The 21,624-nt window shown below is 46.6% G+C and overlaps 1 protein-coding gene across 2 annotated transcripts in view; it reads left to right on the top strand.

Moving 5' to 3' along the window:
* PSD3 (pleckstrin and Sec7 domain containing 3) overlaps positions 1 to 18,004 on the top strand; it is a 105,785-nt gene extending 87,781 nt beyond the window's left edge. For both annotated transcript variants that reach the window (XM_077816530.1, XM_077816531.1), the window contains 5 exons: positions 1,158 to 1,228; positions 5,990 to 6,147; positions 9,123 to 9,267; positions 13,378 to 13,521; positions 17,792 to 18,004. In XM_077816530.1, the coding sequence (XP_077672656.1) occupies positions 1,158 to 1,228; positions 5,990 to 6,147; positions 9,123 to 9,267; positions 13,378 to 13,521; positions 17,792 to 18,004 (731 nt within the window). The remainder of the gene's footprint in view (positions 1 to 1,157; positions 1,229 to 5,989; positions 6,148 to 9,122; positions 9,268 to 13,377; positions 13,522 to 17,791) is intronic.
* Positions 18,005 to 21,624: the final 3,620 nt, after the last annotated feature.

Here is a 21,624-nt window from a genome sequence, read left to right as displayed (position 1 = left end):
AAGCTGAAGGACCACACCAGTGAAAACACAATAAACTTGTAATTATCCCAAACCAAGCATTACAAAGCCAGGGAATTCAGAGTTAAAGCTACACTTCAAAGTATACCCCAAATAAATGTGTTAGTCTCTAAGGTGCCACAAGGACTCCTCCTTGTTTTTACTTCAAAGACATTTGAACATGTTATGGTGTAAAAATGCACTGTTTGTAGATTCGTAGAGCTTAAGGCTACAAGGGACCATTAGATCATCTAGTCTGACTTCCTGCATAACACAGGCCATTACATTTCACCGCATTATTCTCTGTTAAGCCTATTGGTATTTGACTAAAGCATAAATTGTGATGGATTAAAACACCTCTTCCAGGAAGACATCCAGACTTGATCAAGAGATGGAGACTTTACCACCTCCCTTAGGAGCTTGTTCCAGTGGTTAATCACCTTCTCGGTTACAAATGCGTACCTAATTTCTAACTTGAGAGTGTGCAATGGAGAACCTTGAGAGGGGACTGGGGAAGCAGCTGAAAACTTGATCCTGGTTTCCTTGTGGCTGCAGCAAGAGGGATGGATGCTTTGTTTGCCATCCCCTACAGAGTGGCACATCCGATGAAGTGAGCTGTAGCTCACGAAAGCTTATGCTCAGATAAATTAGTTAGTCTCTAAGGTGCCACAAGTCCTCCTTTTCTTTTTGCGAATACAGACTAACACGGCTGTTACTCTGAAACCTGTAACAGTTATGGGTGGTGCCTGCCTGCATTTAGAGAAGTTCCCTCCAATTCCTCTATCTGGTGGTCTTGCATACTCTAAGCCTCTGCCGCGACACAGAGCTCGGACTGTGCTGAACAGCATGGGAGGGTGTGGCCCACGCATCTCCCACTCCTGCTGCTGGTGAAATCCATGTTGTCAGGCTTGCAGAATAGGAGAGGGACCTGTACTGCAGCTGTTTTCTGCCTGCTGACCCGGGCCCGGCCTGTAATCTTGGCTGTTTTGTTTCCCCCGGCCCTAGCTGCAAAGCAGACACTCTGGCTAGTTACGCTCCCCTTTGAAAAGCAGAATACAAGAGTCGTTGAATGCAGAATTAATGTAGGTTTCCTGTTGCCTAGACGAAGGGTAAAATGGATTTGAGTTAAATGGGTTGCATTTCTTTTGTTTTCTCTTTAGCTCCCAGAGGGAAGCGTGGCTGGAAAACCTTCTATGCTGTGCTGAAGGGAACAGTGCTTTACTTGCAAAAGGTAAAAGAAATAGCTTTCTTTGAGAGGGATAAAGCAAGGGTTCCCAACCTTTTCCTGTTGGAGCCTCCCTTCAGCTGGGCACCCGCTCTGGCTTCCCAAGACCCACATGGCACATCTCCAGTCCGAACACAGATCCTCTCCCTGCCTGTCACTCTGATGACGTCTCTCTCTCTCTTTCTTAACTCTGCCCATCCCTACTCGTCTGCTGCTGTCATTCACGGCTTCACACGTTCTGCCCTACCAGTGAAGACAACATCATCTGCCTGTTTGTCACACACATATCTCCGTGCTACCTTCCATGCTGCCTGTGTGTATGGACCTTCTTTCCTGAACTGATGCAGAAGGCCTCTACCACCTTCTTCAGATCCCTTCTTGAGACCCCCGTCTGCCATGATGCAAGTCAGACACTAGTCCGTTAATCATGGCCTGAGAGGAGGCTAGGGGGAGGATTTGCCTTCAAACTGGCCAGAAACAGGGCGGGGATTTTATTCTAGATCAACATGAAATGCTGAAATTTCCTGCAGTGAACAAAAATTCAGTTTGGAACCATCGAATTGTTTTGACTTTACATAATGTTGAAATATTAAATATAAAAGACCAAACTAAATGTAAACTTGAAACAAAACAGTTTTACCATATCAAAAGGAAACGAGAAAGTCAAAACTTGGTTTCGACTTTTTCCCGTCAAAGCTTTTGTCAGAAGTGACAGGCTTCCGCAAAATGTTTTGATTCCACGAAATCCACCTTAGGGAGAAACGAAGCATGGAAAAATCTCAGTCCAGAAGTTCATTGTTTCAGGAGAAACAGGATTTTTGCAGAGTCTGGCATGCTTAATTGTAGTGAAAGCTACAGAACTGTGGTTTTCAGCACAAAGGCTATGTTTACACTATGGACCTTACAACAGCACAGCTGTAGCTGCGCGGCTGCACAATCTCCCATTTAGCCACTCTATGGACAGTCCACACCGGTGCTTTTGTCAGTGAAACGTATGTCAGTCAGGGGTGTGGTATTTTCACACTCCTGACCGACAAAAGTTTTGCCAACAAAAGTGCTAGTGTATACAAAGCCTGAATGATATGCAAATTATCCTAACTTCCAGAAAAACTCTAGCTACCTTGGCTTCCGTGGAAGCTCTTCTGAGAATTGCATTGCTCTGCCATATGTATGATCTTGGGCAAGTCACGTCCCTTCTCTGTGCCTCTTTTAGCCCTCCCACATTTTGTCAGTCGAGATCCTGCTTCGAGCAGGGGGTTGGACTAGATGACCTTCAGGGGTCCCTTCCAACCCTGATATTCTATGATTCTATGATTGTGAGCTGTTCGCTTCAAGGATACTCTATCTCTATACAGCGCAATGGAGCCCCAATCTCAGCAGTGACCTCTAGATGCACAGTAAGAATAACTGGTAGATATATCAAGAAAAGGAGTACTTGTGGCACCTTAGAGACTAACAAATAAGGTGCCACAGGTACTCCTTTTCTTTTTGAGGATACAGACTAACACGGCTGCTACTCTGAAAACTGGTAGATATATCATCTTCCAAAGGGCAACATGGACCTGATTCTGCTCTCACACGATTTGCTATCCATGTTTCTTTTTTCAAAGACACCTATTACAGTGGGTATCTAAAGGACGGGGTAACTCCAAGTTTACACTTGTATAAGCATCAGCAGAATCAGAGCCTATGGCCACATATTCAGTGGAACAGGGCCAGTGCTAACTGCTGTCTTGCCTGTTGTTCCATTATTAAATGAGTGATTTGAGAAAGATGCTTTCTGAATCAATGAGCAGCCAGGCTGCCAGAGGGGCTTTGCTGAAACACTTGCAATTAGCCAACTAAATACGTCTTCCCAAGATTATATAAACTCAGAAATTTGACGAGCTTATAACGTCTGTCCTGTGCATGGAAGCCTTGAGTCCCAGATTAATTTCCTGCCCTCTGTCATTCTAATGTGACGGGAAGTCAGTGGAACTGGAGACTGTCACAATGTCTCGTCATTAGCCTGACCTGAAATGGGATGCGTGTGTAGAAGACTGTGAGCTTGAGCTGGTTTTCACGCAATAAAAAATGGTTTCTTGACAAATGGTGCAGTAAAGCAGGCCACCCGGGTGTATTTGGATTGGGTTTTGTTTGCAGCGATACTGTTTTTGTGATGTTACACTGTATCTTTGTGATGCTATGGGATAGGATATTCTGTGTATAAATTTGCTCAGACCCTTTTCTTCGACTAGCAAAAAATAAAAATAAAAAAATTGACCTGAGACGATAAATGACGTAAGGACAGAGCCCATACCTAAGTAGCTGCTCCTGGAGACCTACAGGGTCCTCAGAAGAAAAGAGTTTTACAGTGATCATGCATAGCCAGTGAAGACGTCCACCCACTGTACAATTGCTGGTAACCAGCAAAATGTCATGCTGGGGTTCTCTAAAAATGGATTAAGGAAGGCCCAGCCCGAGTCCGCTGGAAATGGAACAGGCAGTTCTGGCTGGCTACCTGGAATCCAAGGAGAGATGAGTTCAGTAGGACGCTGAGACTGAACACTGCATTAAAGGATGACTTCAGCGGATAGAGAGGCCAGAGCTCCTGCCAAATTCTTCTGTCATGCTGCTTCAGTGTAACTGGGTTTGGGTCTGAGCCAGCCGACTTCGATTCAGACAGTGGAACTTCAGGGGAATTGTGTTGTGCCTGTTTAAAGGAGATGTGTAGCCTGGTGTTCTCCAACTACTGGGGACCTTCAGCCCAAGTCTCAGCATCCCGTATCAGCTCTACCAGACTGAGGGCTTTTGTGAGGGAAGTTTGATTGCCCATCACAAGCCTCTAGACTTTGTCTGAGAGTAACAAAGTAAAATTGTTTTAAGAGATTCCATGGTTCCCTTCCCAGGGCTTTCAGGGAAGTTAATAGAGGCCCAAAATCAGTGGTATTGCTGCCAGTTGACCAATAGGATTCGCGTGGGTGTTTGACTTCGGTCCGTAGATAAGAAGGGATCCTTCTGTCTCCGTACGTGTCCAGGTGTGAAGCCTCCTTGGGAGGGGGATACTGGAGGGAGTCAGATACTGCTGGAGTTGACTTACCATCATCATCCCCCCTCCCAAGAAGTGGGGGAAGTGCGAGACAGGGCAGTAGCTGGCCAAATCATTGACATCTGGTGACCGTTTTAGAGCCAGACTACTGCAGGCTTGAGGCTTATCCCAGCTTGCATCTCTCCATGGAGCATTGCCAATCTCCATCTTTTCTCCTTGCCATGGGACCATGCACACTCCTTATGCCACATTTGATTAGATTCAGAGGGGTTCTTTTGCTCCAGTCTCCTACCCTCTTGTTGTCTCCATTGCAGGTCTTAGCAGAACCATAGCGACTCTTGCAAATGACAGGCAGGGGGAGGTCTACAGGCCAGTGCATTGGTTTTGGACAGCAAATGGTGATAATGACCTACCAGACCCACCATTGCATGGATCCTGTGTCTGAGAAAACCACCCGGATCATCGGCGTCTCTGGGGGCAAACCAGCACAGCCACTCCATGACTCTGGTGGGGGGGATGGAAAGCTCTGTCCTGCACTCGGAGGTCAGAGATGGTCAGCCCATGAGAGTGGTGTGCTTACTGCACCCGCAGCGTGAAGATCGGGTGCAGGCTGTGTCCTGCTGCGTGAGCCACCTGGCGGAATCCTGATGAAACCCTAACTCAGCAAGTCAATGTGTGGACACTGAACTAGCCAAGGTGGTGAGTCGAGGAAACCTGTAATTCCAGGCTTGGCACCAACTTAGTCAGCTCTGACTGCAGAGTGGCGTGTATATCCTTAGAATTCCCACGTAGGTTTAATCGTGCTCAGTTGGCCAGCTCCATGGAGTTACACTGATTTACACCAGCTGAGGACCTGACCTAGTGCAGGGCACTCAAATGAGTCAGTTCCCTTAAGCGGGGCCTCCATTTAAAGCATTGCTGCACCGTGCATTGTCGTTCCTCGAGCAGGTCTGCCCAGTAGTGTCTGATAATCACGGAGACAGATCACCCATGGCCAGAGCTTATTCTCCCCCCTGAAACATTAGATCCCCATTATGTGGCAGCTATGCTCCACCCTGCTCAGCACCAGGAGTCCCAACGAGACACATCTGACATCAAGCTTGGTCAACATCATGTGGTCATAGGTTAGGGATGGATAGAGGTTAAGTGCTATTTGCAACTTCTCTTTAAGCAACTTGGTGTAAACTTACACCAGTGCAGCATTGCCAGGAGGTGACTTGTCCCTTGACACGCCTCTGGAATGCCCTGGTTTTGGCTGGCTGTGCTACCTTCACATGTTGCACACGTATGCACAACCCCTGGTTGACTAGTGTCTTCGCGGCTTCACTTTACAACACTGCTGTGTCTCAGATTGTGTTGGGTTTTTTTATTGATTCTGATTTTACACTGGTTCGACACCATGTGAGATCCAAAATCAGTTTCTGGGGTATGACTTAAGAACACTGAGGAATGTAGCCCCCTAGGATATATTTAACTTCTTCATGACACTTGCTGTTCTTCCCTCTTCTTGTCGGGAAGGTGGTGGAATTCCTTCACTTCCTTGCTGAGATATTAAAGAATCTTAAAGGGTAACATTTTAAGAACTCGAAAATGGAAATGTTTATAGGACAGATTAGGTTCAACTGATATTTTTATAATCATTACTCATGGCTCTTCATGGAACATGACTGTGTTAGGTTAAAGGAAGAGATGAACAACCTGAAATAACTTGTGCCGTCTTTTCGTTGTAATTACTGCAGGATGAATATAAACCAGAAAAGATTTTGTTTGAGGAGGATCTGAAAAATGCAGTCAGCGTGCACCATGCATTGGCATCAAAGGCGACAGACTATGAGAAGAGGCCCAACGTCCTAAAGCTCAAAACAGCTGACTGGAGAGTCCTGCTTTTCCAAGCCCAGTATGTTCCGTTCACTCCGAGTTTTTCTAGGGCTGTTTTGTTTGTGGGCAGAAAAGGATTGGGAGGAGAGGGGTATGATTGTAATCTCTGGCAGGAAGGTAGGGGTGAGTTCATGACTTAAAGGGTTAAGTGGGACGCTAACGGAGATCAGTCTGTTCAGTTTATCAAAAAGGTGATTAAGAGGTAACTTGATTAGGATGTGAGAGTACCTTCATGGGGAGAAAAGACCAAGTACTGAAGGGCTCTTTACTCTATCAGAGAAAGACATGAGAAGCAATGGCTGGAAGTAAAAGCCAGATGAAGTTCAAATGGGAAATTAGCACAAATGTGTAGCAGTAGGGGTGAGTAACCACTGGAACAAACTGCCAAGGGAAGGCAGTGGTGGATTCTCCATCTATTGATCTCTTCAGATCAAGAGTGGAGGCCTTTCTGGAAGGTATGTTAGCCAAACACAAGGTACTGGGCTCAGTTCAGGAGTAAATGGATGACATTCTATGGCCTGTGTTAGACAGGAGATCAGATTAGATTATTTTAGGGTCCCTTCTGGCCTCAAAAAAAAAATCCATGTTCTGCTTGAGCCCCGATCATCCCGTGAGATCTGCGTGGGCAGACTGCTGCACCCCACAGAGTCCCCAGGAGGCCAGCAAGGCTTCATGAGGGCACAGGAGTCAGCCTGCAAGAATCAGAATACACGTTCAAGGCCTTAGAATATGCAGCGAAATAGAACATCAGCCAGTCTGTAGGTTGTCTGATGGATTTTATAGCCTAGGTCAGTGGTTTTCAAACTGTGGGTCGTGACCCAGTAATGGGTCACGGAATGTAAGACACTGGGTCGCGGCAGCTCTGGTCAGCACTGCCGACCAGGCCGTTAAAAGTCCCGTCGGCGGTGCTGCCCGACTAAGGTAGGCTAGTTCCTACTTGTCCCGACACTGTGCTGCGCCTCAGAAGCAGCCAGCAGCAGGTCCAGCTCCTAGGCGGGGGGGACACCACGGGGCTGTGCGCACTGCCTCCACCCTAACCACTGGCTCCACACTTCCATTGGCCAGTTTCCAGCCAATGGGAGCTGGGGGGTGGTGCCTGCAGGTGAGAGCCACACAGAGATGCTTGCGCGCCTCTGCCTAGGAGCCGGACCTGCTGCTGGCCGCTTCTGGGGCGAAGCGGTCCACAGTGCCAGAACAGGTGGGAAGCCGGTCTCTGCACCCCAGCTGTGCCACTGACCAGAAGCCGCTGGAGGTAAGCCCGCTCCCCAACCCCCTGCCCCAGCCATGAGCCCCCCTCAAACCCAGAGCCCCTTCCTGCATCCCAAACCCCTCATCCCCAACCCTACCTCAGGGCCTGCCCCCCCCCCCCCGCCCAGAGCCCTGCCCCCCTCCTACACCCCAATTCCCTGCCCCAGCCCAGAACCCCCCTACATCCTGAACCCCTCATTCCCGGCCCCACCCTGCAGCCTTCACCCCTTCATCCCAACCCTCTGCCCCAGCCCTGAGCCCCTCCCACACCTCAAACCCCTCTGCCCCAGCTCCGTTGGGTCGCAGGCATCAACAATTTTCTTCAACTGGGTCGCCAGAAAAAAAGTTTGAGAACCACTGGCCTAGAGGGCCTCCGCTGAATCACAAGTAATAAAGGCAGGAAATACAGCAAAGCATTCTGGCTTTGTATTTGCATGCCCTTGCTAGCAATTTACCTGCCACTTGTAGCACTCAACATTGAAAATCCAAATTATTTTGATGTGATTTGTTTGTGTAGTCTCAGCCCATTTGCAGCTGTCCGCAGTATGTTCCTGCTGAACCACGATATGGTATAGAAATTGAACACCATTAATGATCCCACAGCTTGCTCCAGAGGAAGCACATGCTGAAGGCTTGACTGTGCAGCACTGCAGTAAGAACTAGGGGTGTGTGGTATCAAAAGCACTCTACCGTGTTGCTCTCTGCCTGCCATGTGTAGAGCCTGCTGGTGCACTCTAAAAGTTACCTCGTTCGTGCTGACATAGTCCCATTTCAAACAAAACTGTACCGGTAGGATCCCACCGAGAGCCCTAGTTTGACAGTGGTTATGTTCTTCTGAGGATGATTTTCACACCTTTCCATCTGTATCTGGCAAAGATTTAAGCTTGGCTTTATGCAGTAGTCACGGTCCCTAAAGTTAAGCATGCGTGAAAGTCTTTGCAGGACCAGGACTACAGTTGGAAGAGATGGAAACCAGACACATCTATCTTGCATATACATGATTTTCTCCAACCCAGGTTTTATACCATCCGATATACTTTGCTTGGCCCCTCTCTACATCACCAGGGCCATCAAGCCCTCAGTCAGTGGTACTGCCCATGCAGTTTTTAATAGCCTGCAGTAGATTTAATTGAAGGTCTTGGAGTTCTTTGCTGTGGGTCTTTGGTGCGGCAGTAAACTCAGTGTTTTACAGAGGCTGGTTAGTTGAGAAGTGCAGAAAGAATTGTGTTATTAATTGCGTTCTGCAGTAAGAAGTAGGGGAGAGGGATTGGAAAAGTGAGGTCGAAGGCAGGATTTTGTGTCTTGGGTAGGCAAAGTAGAAGCTTGGACAAGGGCCATTCCTTAAGTTAAATTTAATCGGGAAGTAGTCGCTGCTTGTGTATTCTGTGGCTCAGTAGTTGATTGTGGAAGGGAAGTTATTAGCAATCAAGCTAATGGTGCAGCCATGTTTGTGGTTCAGTGAAGCCACTGAGGATGTAAAGAAGAAATGAGCAAATTAAGGGGTGAGAGCATTTTGCCTGTCATCAAAATGGATGTTTCCAGACGTAAGCCAACCTCTAACTGAAGTGGTTAGGAAGAAACTTCCTCTGTATGCCACCCTCTGAGACTTCTGACACTGGTCACTACTGGAGGTAGGACACTGAGCTAGATGGCAGTTCATATGTCCCTATGCTGACAGCAAGGAGGAAGAGGGAGGAGACGCTGAGGTCACCGATGTTCTGATTGCTCTCCATCTGTCTTCCACAGGAGCCCAGAAGAAATGCAGGCATGGATCAACAAAATCAACCGTGTGGCAGCAATATCTTCTGCTCCACCCTTTCCAGCTGCTATTGGCTCTCAGAAGAAGTTCAGTCGCCCACTGCTGCCAGCCACCACAACAAAGTTATCTCAGGTGAGCCGTTACCATAAAGAGCATATCTCCCTTTGTCCGGAGATGAGCTTGGAAGGTTCTTCTGAAAGCTTGAAGCTATGTTGGTTTGTTGCTATCAGTAGTAAAGCTCCTCTGCAAACAGTCTTGCTAGCACTTCCATCTAAAGGAGTGTACCTCTACTTGCTTCTTAGGACCAGAAATATTTGCAGAGTTAAAGGTGGGGAGGGGATGGAGACTTGATGTAATTTGTTTGTGCTTCTGAAGAAAGGGAGGTATCACCAATAGCCTTAGGTCATGGCTACTCTTGCAGATGTAGAGCGCTGGGAGTTAAACCAGCCTTCAGAGACCGCAGCAGGGAGAACGCTGCCATGTTTTTACACTGTCAGCTGCAAGTGCACTGGCGTGGCCACATTAACAGCTCTTGCAATGCCACAAAGAGCAGTGCATTGTGGTATCTATCCCAGTGTGCAAGTGGCTGCACCGTGCTTTTCAAATGGGGGGTGGAGTGTAACAGGGAGTGTGTTGTGTGTATGTGGGGGGAGAGAGAGTGGGTTTTGGGGGGGCCAAGAGTGTGTCAGCATGCTGTCTTGTAAGACACACACACACACACACACACACACACCCCCGTCACACACACTCACAACAGCAGCATTCCACAGTAATGGTTTGCTTTGTCCCGGAGCAGATAAGCAGCTGGCTGTCTGCATTCCTACAGCCGATTCCAAAACAATGACAAGAGTTGCCACTTGATTTAAGGGGATTATGGGACATTTCTGGAGGCCGATCAGAGCGCAATAATGCAATACCTCGTTCACACTGACACCCGGGCATTTCAGCCAGGGTGCAACAAGCTCTGTGCTTCTCATGGAGGTGGATTATCAGGAGTGCTCCAGCTGCAGAGTCCGGGCGCTCTATGTGCCTTGCCAGTGTGGACACATCAGGAGTTAGGGTGCCCGGGGCTTCTTTAGTGCGCTCTAACTTGCAAGTGTAGCCAAGCCCTTAGGCTCATTTACACATCAGATAGAAAGTCCTTGTCTTCTGGGTGTGGCTAGGAATGTAAGACATTCCAGGCACAAGAGCACAACTTTATGCCTATACTCCTTGACCCTGTAAGATTTAATTTATTTGAGAGTCTTCAGCCTCCTCCTCCTGAAACAAATCTTAGGTCAGGGGTTCTCAAACTGGGGGTTGGGACACCTCAGGAGGTCATGAGGTTATTACATGGGGGTTTTCAAGCTGTCAGCCTCCACCCCAAACTCCACTTTTCCTCCAGCATTTATAATAGTGTTAAATATATTAAAAAGTGTTTTTAATTTATAAGGGGGGGTTGCACTCAGAGGCTTGCTATGTGAAAGGGGTCACCAGTACAAAAGTTTAAGAACCACTGCCTTAGGTGTTTCTTGAATTTAGGTATTTTCTTTGTGCCCACGGACTTCCCTGAAATCTTATCCCATGCATTTATTACCCTTTGGGCTTAGTTGGATGAGAAAAGTGGGCCATGAGCCACCTTCCTGGCTTATTGTCCCTGGGGCCAGCCAGAGGCCGGTTCATCATCCAGTGTCACTTTAGAGCAGCTTCAGAGCTGCTCTAAGATGCACATGCTGTAGAACAATGTGCTCTGGGCCCCCTCCTGGTGCATCTATGGGAGCTGTGAGGGTGATTGGCATGCAGCTAGCTAGGCTGGCTTCTGGCCCCCCGCAGATTCTCCACCAGTGGGGGAATGCCCTGTAGGATGTGTGAGTCTCCTCTGTGTTCCTTTTGTACCACAGTAGTAGAGGACAGAATCTAATCTGTGGAATGAAGCGATCCTGAGTATTTTATCTACTGCTAGCATTGTGAAAGAAATCTCTCTGAACTTCATTACTTCTTTTCCTAAATTTGAAAGGCTTTATGCCATCATCACCATTTACTGACTCGCCTTCAGAATTTCTTAGCTCTCAGAGCTGTTCCTCATAACCTAGATTCTTCAAAGCCACCTTCTGACAATATCATTCTTCCAGTGGCCTGGAGATTAGCACTTCAAGCTGTATTTTTAGTGGAAGTCTAACAAGTGCCTTAAACAAGAGTAATAGTACTTGTCTTGTTCTGGGTTTTCACCTTCTGTTAATACAAACTAGTGTCTTGTTTGCCATTTTTTCACTGCAGCTCTGCCACGGCTTGAGGTTTCAATAATTCACCCACAGCCATCAAAAAAATCCTTTCACTGATCACTGCGCTGAGATAGCATTCCATTTAGCACACCGTTTCCTAGCTTCATTGTTTCCATTTTATCAGGAATAACAAAAAAAACAACAAACCCCTGTGGTTTGCATACTGGTAAAAGGGTGACATGAGAAGCAGAATAAGTGAAGTTATTTGAGCTAATAGCAAAAGATTGTTATTTTTTCAAAGCAGATAAATTCAAAGACAAGCTAAAACTTGTCTGCTCTTATCTGCAAGCTGGAGAGGTTGTAAGCAGGCTGTTTCTCATTCTGCAGAGGATGAAATGTGAATGATCAACTCTTTCTGGTCTCCGTGTTAGTTTGTGAGCTGAATCAAGACGACCATGACAGCACTTGCTTCAAAGGATTTGCGCCTGCTCAGAGTAAAATCAGTGTCGTCATTTTCATTGGCAGCAGTGGCAGCAGGGTCAGACCCTGACAGAAACGGGAGATAAGGAGGAGACGAGACAAAAATAATTGTACTAAGTCGTTTCACCAAGTTCACCTCCCGTGTTTACATCCTATAGTTGGCTGCTAACAGGGATGTGATAAAAGTATTTAATTATTTGGCCTACAGAAGGTAGATGAAGAGCTTCTGTTCTCCCTTTCTCATAACACCTGAACAAGGGAATGTTCAGTGAAACTGAAAAGTGGCAGATTCAAATCTATAAAAGGCTGTGCTTCTTCCACATGTGTGGTTAGACTGAGAAACTCTCTGCCACTGGAAGTTGAGGCCAAGAATTTAGCTAGAGCAAAAAAGGGATTGGAGGCTTATATAGATATCAGGAATGTCCTGGGCTGTTATAATGAATGGTAAATATTTTTGGAACGGATATCAAACCTCGTGCTTCAGGGCTTAAGCCAACCTGTTAGAGATCAGGGTGAGATCTGATGTCTCTCTCTGCAGGGTCCTTGCACTTTCTTCCAGTGCATCTGGTGTTGGCCACTGCTGGACTAGGTGGACTTTGGGTCTGATCCAGTCTAGCAGGTCCTGTGTTGTCAGAAACAGATGAGATTTCACCATTTCTGCTCATTCCTGCAGTGCTAGTTCAGTGGGCTGAGGAATAACATTAAAGTGCAGTGCTGAATTTAAAGCCCAGTCCAACCCAAGATCAGAAATAACACCGCTCTGTAGGACCGGCAGGACCTAAGAAGTGCATATTTTGAAGGAGAGCGAACAAGTACTGGGAGTTGCAGAAGAGTGCCATTGTCTGCCCAGATGGTTGAGTGGGTTTGGGATGATTGTGACAAAGGAAATGGCCTAGAAAGAAAGAGTAGCAAGTCCTTGCCCCCTCCAACTGCACAGTGGAGTAAAGTTTAACAAAAGGAAATGAGCCTTCAGGAGAGGACAGAACATCCTCCTCCCAGGAGAGCCTGTGCCTTGCATAGCTCTAACCAACTGGCTGCTACAGACTGGAAGGCACATACTGGCAGAATGACAGAGGGGAGGGGTCTGACAATTGTACCAATCCTGTTTTCCACAAGAGTTGCTTCCAAATTGCGATGACCTTAAGTGTGAGGACAAGTCTGCCCTTACTTGTACCCCGCACAACATCACTGACTTGGCTGAATTTGGCACAGGGGTTAGTAAAGTGGAATGGCCAGATTTTCAGCAGGGCTCTTCAGCTGGCAATTCCCATTGTTCTCACTTGGGGAAGGAGTGGTAGATTCTGCCTTGGGGAGGTGCTGGGTGCTGCGTACCTTAAAAAATCTGGCCATTTCTTCTGGATGCCTACAAGGAAGCTGCTGGGAGCCAAGCCCTAGAAGATCTGGCTGGCCCTAACAATTTACCTGATAAATAAAATGAAATGTTTAAAAAAACGCTACTTGCCAGAAGTGGCTGTTTAGTGTACGGGCGGGTCTTTTTCTTCTTTTTCACTTACTGAATCTTTGAGAGTCTGACACTTACATGACTAATATGTTTCTGAAGGATGAACAGCTGAAATCACATGAAGCTAAGCTGAAGCAAATCTCTACCGAGCTAGCTGAGCATCGTTCCTACCCACCGGACAAGAAACTTAAAGGCAAGGAAGTAGATGACTACAAACTGAAAGACCACTATCTGGAGTTTGAGGTATGTATGGGATACAGCACTAAATACATTGGCTAGGCATCTGTCTTGGAGAAAAGCTCTGGAAATTACAGAACTCCTCATAGAACTAAGAAAAGGAATAACAATACTCTAGTATTTACTAAGCCAATAAAGACAGTAATAGTATGCCTGTATTATCAATGGTGCAAACGGGGCTTTTTGTTTTTTGTTACTAGTAAACATCCGCAAAACTGTCCCTACCACATTACCTCTCCTTAACACTTAAGATAAGTCAAAGCTTCGACCTAGGCAAGCAGTCAGTATGTCAAATATGATTAAAACTGTGTAAGTTGGTCATTATACTCTGAGGTTCCCCTGCGCCCGCAGATACAAATGGCACAAACATTTGACACAGTTGGAGAGTTTTGACTGCAGTCACCTGTTACCTCATCAGGCAGGAGGGTTTCAAGAGTTTGGAATTCAGTTCCTGCTTCTGACACAGACTTCCTGTGTGACCACGGGCAAGTCACTTAGCCTCTCTGTGCCTCAGTTCCCCATCTGTACAATGAGGAATAATAATGTTTCCTTCTTTCCTCCCTTTGTCTCTTTAGTTTATCAGCCCCCTTGGACAGGCAGAGCGCCTAGTTCAGTGAGGCCCCAATCTTAGTTGGGACCTTTGGATGCTGCTGTAATATAAATAATAGTAATAATCAGTCATTTGTGTATTCTGAAGGAAGCAGAGGAGAAACAGACATTCTAAACGTAGTACCGTCCACTCAGTGCACATGCACCCACTGCACCATCAAAACTCTGGCACTGTGCACAGGTGACTCACAGGTAAAGCAGAGAGGGAAGAGGATAAAACACAGGTAATGCATATGGTGTTGAAAGTTAGACTGCAGCCATGAGAATCATGCCCCTTTATGTTTCTGGCTTGGGGAGTTTATATTGTCCTCTTTCTGTGCCTGTTTTCCTTAGCAAGTTTTAGCAGTGAAGCGTGGAAAGAAATGGCCATGTGTATCGGTACACCACACATTTAGATAACGGTCACCAGGGCTGTCGCTTCTCCCCATCTCCAAACCATGCGCGGCCACGCTCGGCTCTTCTAGGAGGTTTATTTTCACCACAGAGGTTGTCAGACAGGCAGAACACAGTCTGAACTCAATCCTCAGTGACAGGCTTTAGGGCCACCCCTCCAAGGGGTCTCTGGCCCTCCAGCTCCTGCAGGCTTCCCAGCCTTGGCCAGCTCTGCTCCCCTCCTGGAGCAGCAGTCGCAGGGCCGCTCCCCTGAGCCCTTTGCTAGCTCCACTCCAGTGTGACTTCCCCTCTGAGGCTCTGCCTGTTACAGCCCTCCCTCTCCAGCTGCCTACTAGCAGCCCTGTATAGGCCCAGGTGTGGTCCAGCCCTCTTTTAATTGGCTGGATTGGGCTCTGGTTCAGGGAGCTGGGTTTAGTCTATCCACAGGGACCAGCTACCCTGGGATAATAACAAATAATGTCCTCTTTCTTAGAGAGAACCTCAAATGAAAATTGAATCCTGCAGAGCAAATAGGTTTGAAGAAAGCTGCCGAAGGTGCCTATGTAAATAGCTCTGAGGTTACACCTACTTTCACCCTGTGGGAGAGAAGGTGTTTTTAACCTGCTAATATGTGAGGCTGGGCTATTTTCACGCTTGTCACAGATTTCACAGAATGCATAAAATTGAAGGTTGGCTGTAGAAAGCGTATGATAGCTGTGAAATACCAGCAATTGAAATTTTCCTCCGGTTTTTCCATCATTTGGAGCAAAGCCTGGAGGAGCAATTGTGATTGAGTGACTGACCTTGCTGAGGTAGGGGCGAGAATGTAGGGGGTGCTCTCAAGCCAAGCCTGCAGATCAGGCCACTGAAAGCAGCAGGAGAAGGGAAAGGAAAACACAGAAACTTAGTGAAAAAAGGCCTGACTCACCCAAAGGAAATGGCACGGTTCCCAAAGGGAGGGAGAAGGCCAGATTTCCCCTTCTCGTAAGCTCTTGTCATTTCTTTTCCTTCAGCTACCTGTGCTTCCTCTGGTCTTGCTCTCTGCAAAAAACAGTACTGCTAACAAAGCAGTTTCTCCCTTCTGCTGTGTACTGAGCCATCTTTGGCTTTGCGTGAGGCAGTGTATGCTCATCAGAGGAGGCACGGGCTGTGCTGTGTGACTGTCTCACTGAAGACTCTCCTGTAATCCATATGCGCAAGGGGGCAGAGATTAGGTTGTATGGGCATTTTAGACTTTTAAGTATTTTCCTTTGCAACTTTAACATTCTTATTTTCTTGATGAGGCTTCCTAGGGTGGTTTTTTTAACAAGTCATGTTATTTCCATCAGCTGAGGGTCTGGCCCCATATGGCTTCTCATTGGTGTAAAAGAGAGCAAGTTTACAGTCTAACTTTAAAGAAAGCCTTTATTTGTACATTGCTTAAACTGAGGCTGAGGACAGACAGCAGCAGTGGAAGTCAATGGCAAAACTCCCATCGGCTTAAATTGAGGCAGGAATCCAGCCCAGGGTTTTATTTCTGTTGTTACCATTGGCTTAGGTTTGTGTTTATTTTAATCATTTGAAACACACGGAACGAATGCAGTTCTGCTCATTGATAAATGTGATGATGAGCCAGCCCTTGCAGGAATAACTATTTCCTGCTCTTGCCAACCTGTCCATTCATTATGCAGTGAAGCATGGCACATCCTCAGAATTCTGTTAATTGGTTCCCCTTGTTGGAGTGACAGGCGATAGATACCTCTTTCTTGTCTCTGCAGTGCTGTGCTGGACCTCCCGATATGGAACTGTTCAGGCTGTTTTTTTCCTCATTTCATTTTTAAACAGATTTCTCTTGTGATCATTCTCAGTAAGATTTTGTTTCTCAAAGGACTTTTGGGAAACCTGGTCACGTTCTCCCACCTTCTTCTGTCCTCTTCTAAGCCGTTCCCAACACTTTTTACTATTTTGCATTCAAATAATTATTATTATTGCTTGAATATTATTATTTTATTATAAATGGAGAGAATTCTCTTTAAACATTTGGGCTCAGTCAGGAACATAATAACTTAGAGACTCTTTTATTACTTTGAAAAATGGATTAATAATCAGTAGAAGCATGGGGTTCCTCCCCCCCCCGCCATCCGCTGTGATCACCTTAATTCCCATTCCTACACTGACATTAATGGCTGCTGAGGGATGGATTGCCCCTTTCCCATCACCAGCCGTACTGGCTAACTTTGCTAAACCCTTGCAGGCAAATTCTTATTCATGCCTGTTGATTGTTGTGGCATTGTGTGAGGTGCTGTATGGTTGTGACTTGCAAAGCAAGAATTGCCCAGTAACCAAGGGAAACGCACTCGTCCAATTATGGAACAAATTGGTGCCTGATCAGGGAGCAGAGCCCGGTCGACCTCAGGCGATCAGGTTGTGTTTCCCCATCCTGTTTTCCGAACACTGGACTTGCAGAATAGCCTCTTGGAGGCAAAGCGGAGTCGAGCTGCCCTGTAGAAGGCAGATGTTCAGCCCACCCGCCCACTCTCCATGGGAGAGCCCAGCATAGAGAATCCCTGTGTGATACTGTGCATGCTGTGTGATCCAGTGTTTTAATATCTAGGGTCACACGGGCTGGGACAGAGGGAGCAGAACCTGCGGTGGCCAGGTTGGTTGTGGCCACAGAAGTTTGGGGAGCTCTGAGGACAGTGGCAAACCTGAGCAGAAGGATTTTCGCAGTCCCTTTGGACCAGTGGTTTTCAGCCTATGGTCCGCAGCCCCCTGGGGGGGTCCACAGACTACGTCTAAGATTCCCAAAGGGGTCCGCAACTCCATTCAAAATTATTTTAGGGGTCTGCAAATGAAGAAAGGTTGAAAACCACTGCTTTGGACTGTCGTGTGTACGCATGCTGAGTAATGCCCTGCTGCGTGAGTGTTCCTGTTTTCTTTAATCAGGGCTACTTGTGCAGCAGGGTTTTGCTCTACTTCAGGAAGGTACAGCTCAGCATGCCCTGTATGGCTATTCAGAAACTGCCAACCATCAGTTATGTAAGTCTCCTTGTGCTCTTATTGGCCGAGGGCCATTAGGTACAGAGCAAAGATTTGCATGGTTGAGGAATAAACGTTGGCAATCGTACAGCATCCCTGGGCTCTGGCTGGCTCAGACATTTTCTGTGTGGTGTAATTATTATTAGCCACCATTGTTCACATACATATTAGACTCCTAGATTTCAAGGGGCCAGTCTGATGATCCAGGTGGACCTCCTGCCTATCACAGCCCAGAGAAGTTCATCCAGGCTGATCCATTCCTTTGTTCCTTTTCCAGAAAATCCGCTATGAGATTTATGTTGCCCTACTGAAAGAAGGGGGGAAGGAGCTTCTGAGCAGTGGAGAAAATGATGGGCCAGGACTGAAGAAATCCCATTCGAGTCCCTCGTTAAATCAGGAGTCTCCTGTTAGTGTCAAGGTGAAGCGAAACATCTCTGAGAGGAAGGACTACAGGCCAGAAACACCCAGCATCAAGCAGAAGGTCACTTAGACTGCATGAGACAGCTGTAGAAACAGCCATGCAGCAAAATACCATTGGTCAAAAGTTTCCTTTGCTAACCTGTCATTGACAAAAACAAACCAATGCATCTGCCTGAATGGGGTGGTAATGACATTTTCTATTGTATATTTTGTTGTTTCTGTACAGATTGTGGGAGGTGTCTTGGCTCCTCGTTTGCTTTGCCTTGTTAATTTATCATCTAGCCATTGAAGCACCTCTTTTTTTTTTTTAAAGGGGTGGGAGTGGGACTCTCTGATTTATTGCACATCTCCTCCCCTTCTGTCCTCTCTCATTGGCACCTGACTTTCATCTCAAGTCACCTGTGACCTTTCTCCTTGCAGTGGGAAAAGGAACTGGACAAGCACTGCAGCATAGTAAATGCTAGCTGCAGTGACGAGAAACGAATTGTTGCCGAGATGGAGCTGACCGCTCCCTGCAGGTTAGTTAAATTCTGACACTGCGACTGGAGATCTCCCAGTGATGTGAAACATACTGGTACTTGTACTATAGTGGTAGGAGCCGGAGGGTACTGGACTGTATTAACTCTGGACCCACACACACCAAGGGACTAAACAGTGAAAATCACCGGGAACGCTGGGCATACAGAATTAGAACAGGTTTTTCAATGTGAAGACTCTTTGGGGGCGCAGGGGGAGGGGGATGCCCAAAGCCATGTCTCTTTTGATGATTGATCCAGCCAGCATGAATTTTATTTTTCTATTTCATTAAGCAATAGGCTGTTGTAGATGACAACTGCTGCCTGTGTGTTGTAGTAGAAAAGGGAATCCCACATGTTTCTCAACAATACGCTCTCACGCTGCTGCCATATAGAGTCTTAATATGCATTGTTCATCTGCGGTTTCCCTCCAGAATTTTTATTCCTTTTTAGTAAGCGCAGGTATTCTGCAGTCACTCTGATACCAATGGAGGTGTTCTTCTGTTCTTTTCTGAAAGGAACTCTGTTAAACGATCCCTTGAATTTTTCACAAGTGTTTAGAAAGAATATGTTGGAACAGAAGTCCTGGTGACTCAGGGACTTAATGGAATAGAGACTCTTTGGTCTTAGAGCCAGAATCTGACCCCATTCCAGTTGCTCTGTCCCTGGCAGTCACAACGATGCAGCCATAGGGCCAGCAAAACCTGCTCTCTGTGGAGTCTTCCTTTAATAGCAACTCCTGGCTTCTATATAAGGACATGGCCTAGGGAAAAGGGACTTGGCCGGGGTGTCTGTAGACCTCAGCTTTCCCCAGCTGCTGGAGTGGCCCTTTTGGGCTGCGGGTAGCCAGGTGTAACTTAAAGCAGCCCTGAGGTTGCCTTAACTTATACCAAGGGCCAGGATCCAGGGAGCATGAAGATGACTAAGAGACGCCTTTGCTTCTTCCCAGGGCCTGCCCATCTTCCCAGGTCCCCCCAGCTCGTCTCGTCTGGGGGATCTAATCCTTAATATGCAAAGACAGCCCAGGTCAATATAAACTGCAGTAGGTGGCCTCGAAGAAACGTCTAGCTATCTCAGGTCTGGTTCTTGCAGGGGCTGGTATTTACATCACGGAGCTCCTCACTACAGAGGGTATACTTGTGGGCAGGCTCAGCAGAGAGGCCAAGGACTGATTGATTGGTCATGGACATCAAACCATTCTGGACTACTAATTTACCAGACTAGCAGGCAGAAGAGGGAGCAATCAAGCAAGATAAGGACCTTGCAGAGAAGCTAAATGATTTCTCTATACCAGCCTCCGCCACAAAGAACAACCATGAGATACGTACCCCAGAGCTCTAGACTGCAATACCCATGCTGTGCTGTCAGAGATCGTAGCATTGAAAGAGGAGGTGGTGCACCACGTTGATCATTTAGGATGCAGTAACTCACCAGGACCCGATGGTATTGATTCCAAGAGTTCCAATGTGACTTATGAATGGAGTGACTGAGCTGCTCACAAACATTTGTAATCTGCCGTCGTCCTAGAAATCTAGAGGATAGCCAGTGCCTGACCTGATTTTAAAAATGACACTGGGAGTGACTGCAATTCACAGAGCTGTGAGGCGGGCCGGTCAACATTTTCCAGCATTTGGATTTATTTTTTAAAAATTACGTTATGCTTAAAGTTAAGCACATTGTCTAAGTGCTGCCCCGAAGAGAAACTTTCCTGAATTAGGGCCAAAGTTACGTGCTTGAGCAACATGCTGGGAAGTGTCATTCCCTGTAGACGAGAGCAAGGGTAATACACATTGGAAGAAATAATTTGAACTACTCGTTGAGGGGTAGTAGATTAGCCACTCAGGAGAAAGGCCTAGGCGCCCTGCAGCTGTTCATTGTACAGCAGTAGTTTAAAAAAAAAAGGGCAGTAAACGAGAGGTTGAGTTATACCGAGAGAGAGAGAGCGCTAATACTCGGACTGCTAAATGCCGTTACATAGGGAGATGATCTTGAGTCCTGCAACCATTTCACATCACTTCCTCACAGTAACAGTACAGCAGAAACAGAAATGGTCCAGAGAAGTCACAATTTGATCCCTGCTCCACTCCCAGGACAGTGCAGCTCTACTCTGGCCCTTACTCAAGGCATCCAGGTACTTGTTGTGTTTGCCTTTTAAACCACCGCACTCTATTTGTAAAGAGGTGACAATTGCAAATGTTTGCGTTGGCTTTTAAGATAGTCTGGCTGCCCATGGGTTGTGTTTGAATTGTTGATCTCTCCGTCACAAGCGGAAATTCTCCCATACAGTATCTTTCTCAATCTATGCAGAAACAGGATAATTCATGCTCACGACTAGGGAACTCCTGCAGATGAGTGAATTTCATGCAGTTTGAAAAGTCAGACACAGTGAATCACAAAATGCATTTTATTTATTTTGTCAAATGCAGTTTAGTTTTAATTATTTATTACGCTACTCCAGAGTGTGTTTGTACATGGATTGTGGTATATTTTATAAAACGTATCCAGTCTTAGTAAAATGCAATTTCACTTCAGCTTTCAGCTGTTCAATATTCCCTGAGCTCCACCTGCTTTTTGTGAGAGTTCTGAGGTGTGCAGATTAGTGATCTGAGAATTTGTGAGGTTTTAGTATCATTTGAAATTCCCACTGCTGGCTGTGTCTCTTTACAGCTGACCTGTGTCGCCATGTCCTTTGATAGGTTTTACTGAAACAAGTAAAGAGAAAACACAAAGGCAGATCCTGCTGCCATTGAAGTAAGTGGCAAAACTCCACAGACCTCACTGAGCAGGATCAGAGTGCTGACCAGTATTGCAGTTTGGTGTGCTTTTAACATTACAGCATAGCAAAGAGGTTGGGCTAGGTTCCCAGAAGGTGTAAATCAGCACTGAAGAGACTGGAGCTATGCCATTTGACCCCTGACACACACAATCCCATCCCCCAAGAATCTAGCTTGTTATGTGTTGCACATTATTTTCAAAGTACCTTGCTTTCCAGCTCCTGGATATTTGCTTTTAGCAGAGAAGATAAATGTGTGATTATACTGTATAGGTGCCCAAGTCCTTCACTGCTGTCAAGAAACATTGCAGCTGAAGAGGGACAAGGTTGCAAAGGTCACTTTTTAAAGCCACTTCTGTGTTTCTTTTGTCTTGGGCCCACTGTGTGCCAGGCTGGTCTTCT

Source organism: Eretmochelys imbricata, chromosome 5 (assembly GCF_965152235.1).
Source record: "Eretmochelys imbricata isolate rEreImb1 chromosome 5, rEreImb1.hap1, whole genome shotgun sequence".
NCBI lineage: Eukaryota > Metazoa > Chordata > Testudines > Cheloniidae > Eretmochelys > Eretmochelys imbricata.
Note: the sequence above shows the minus strand (reverse complement) of the source record. Positions and strands in the feature narration are given on the sequence as shown.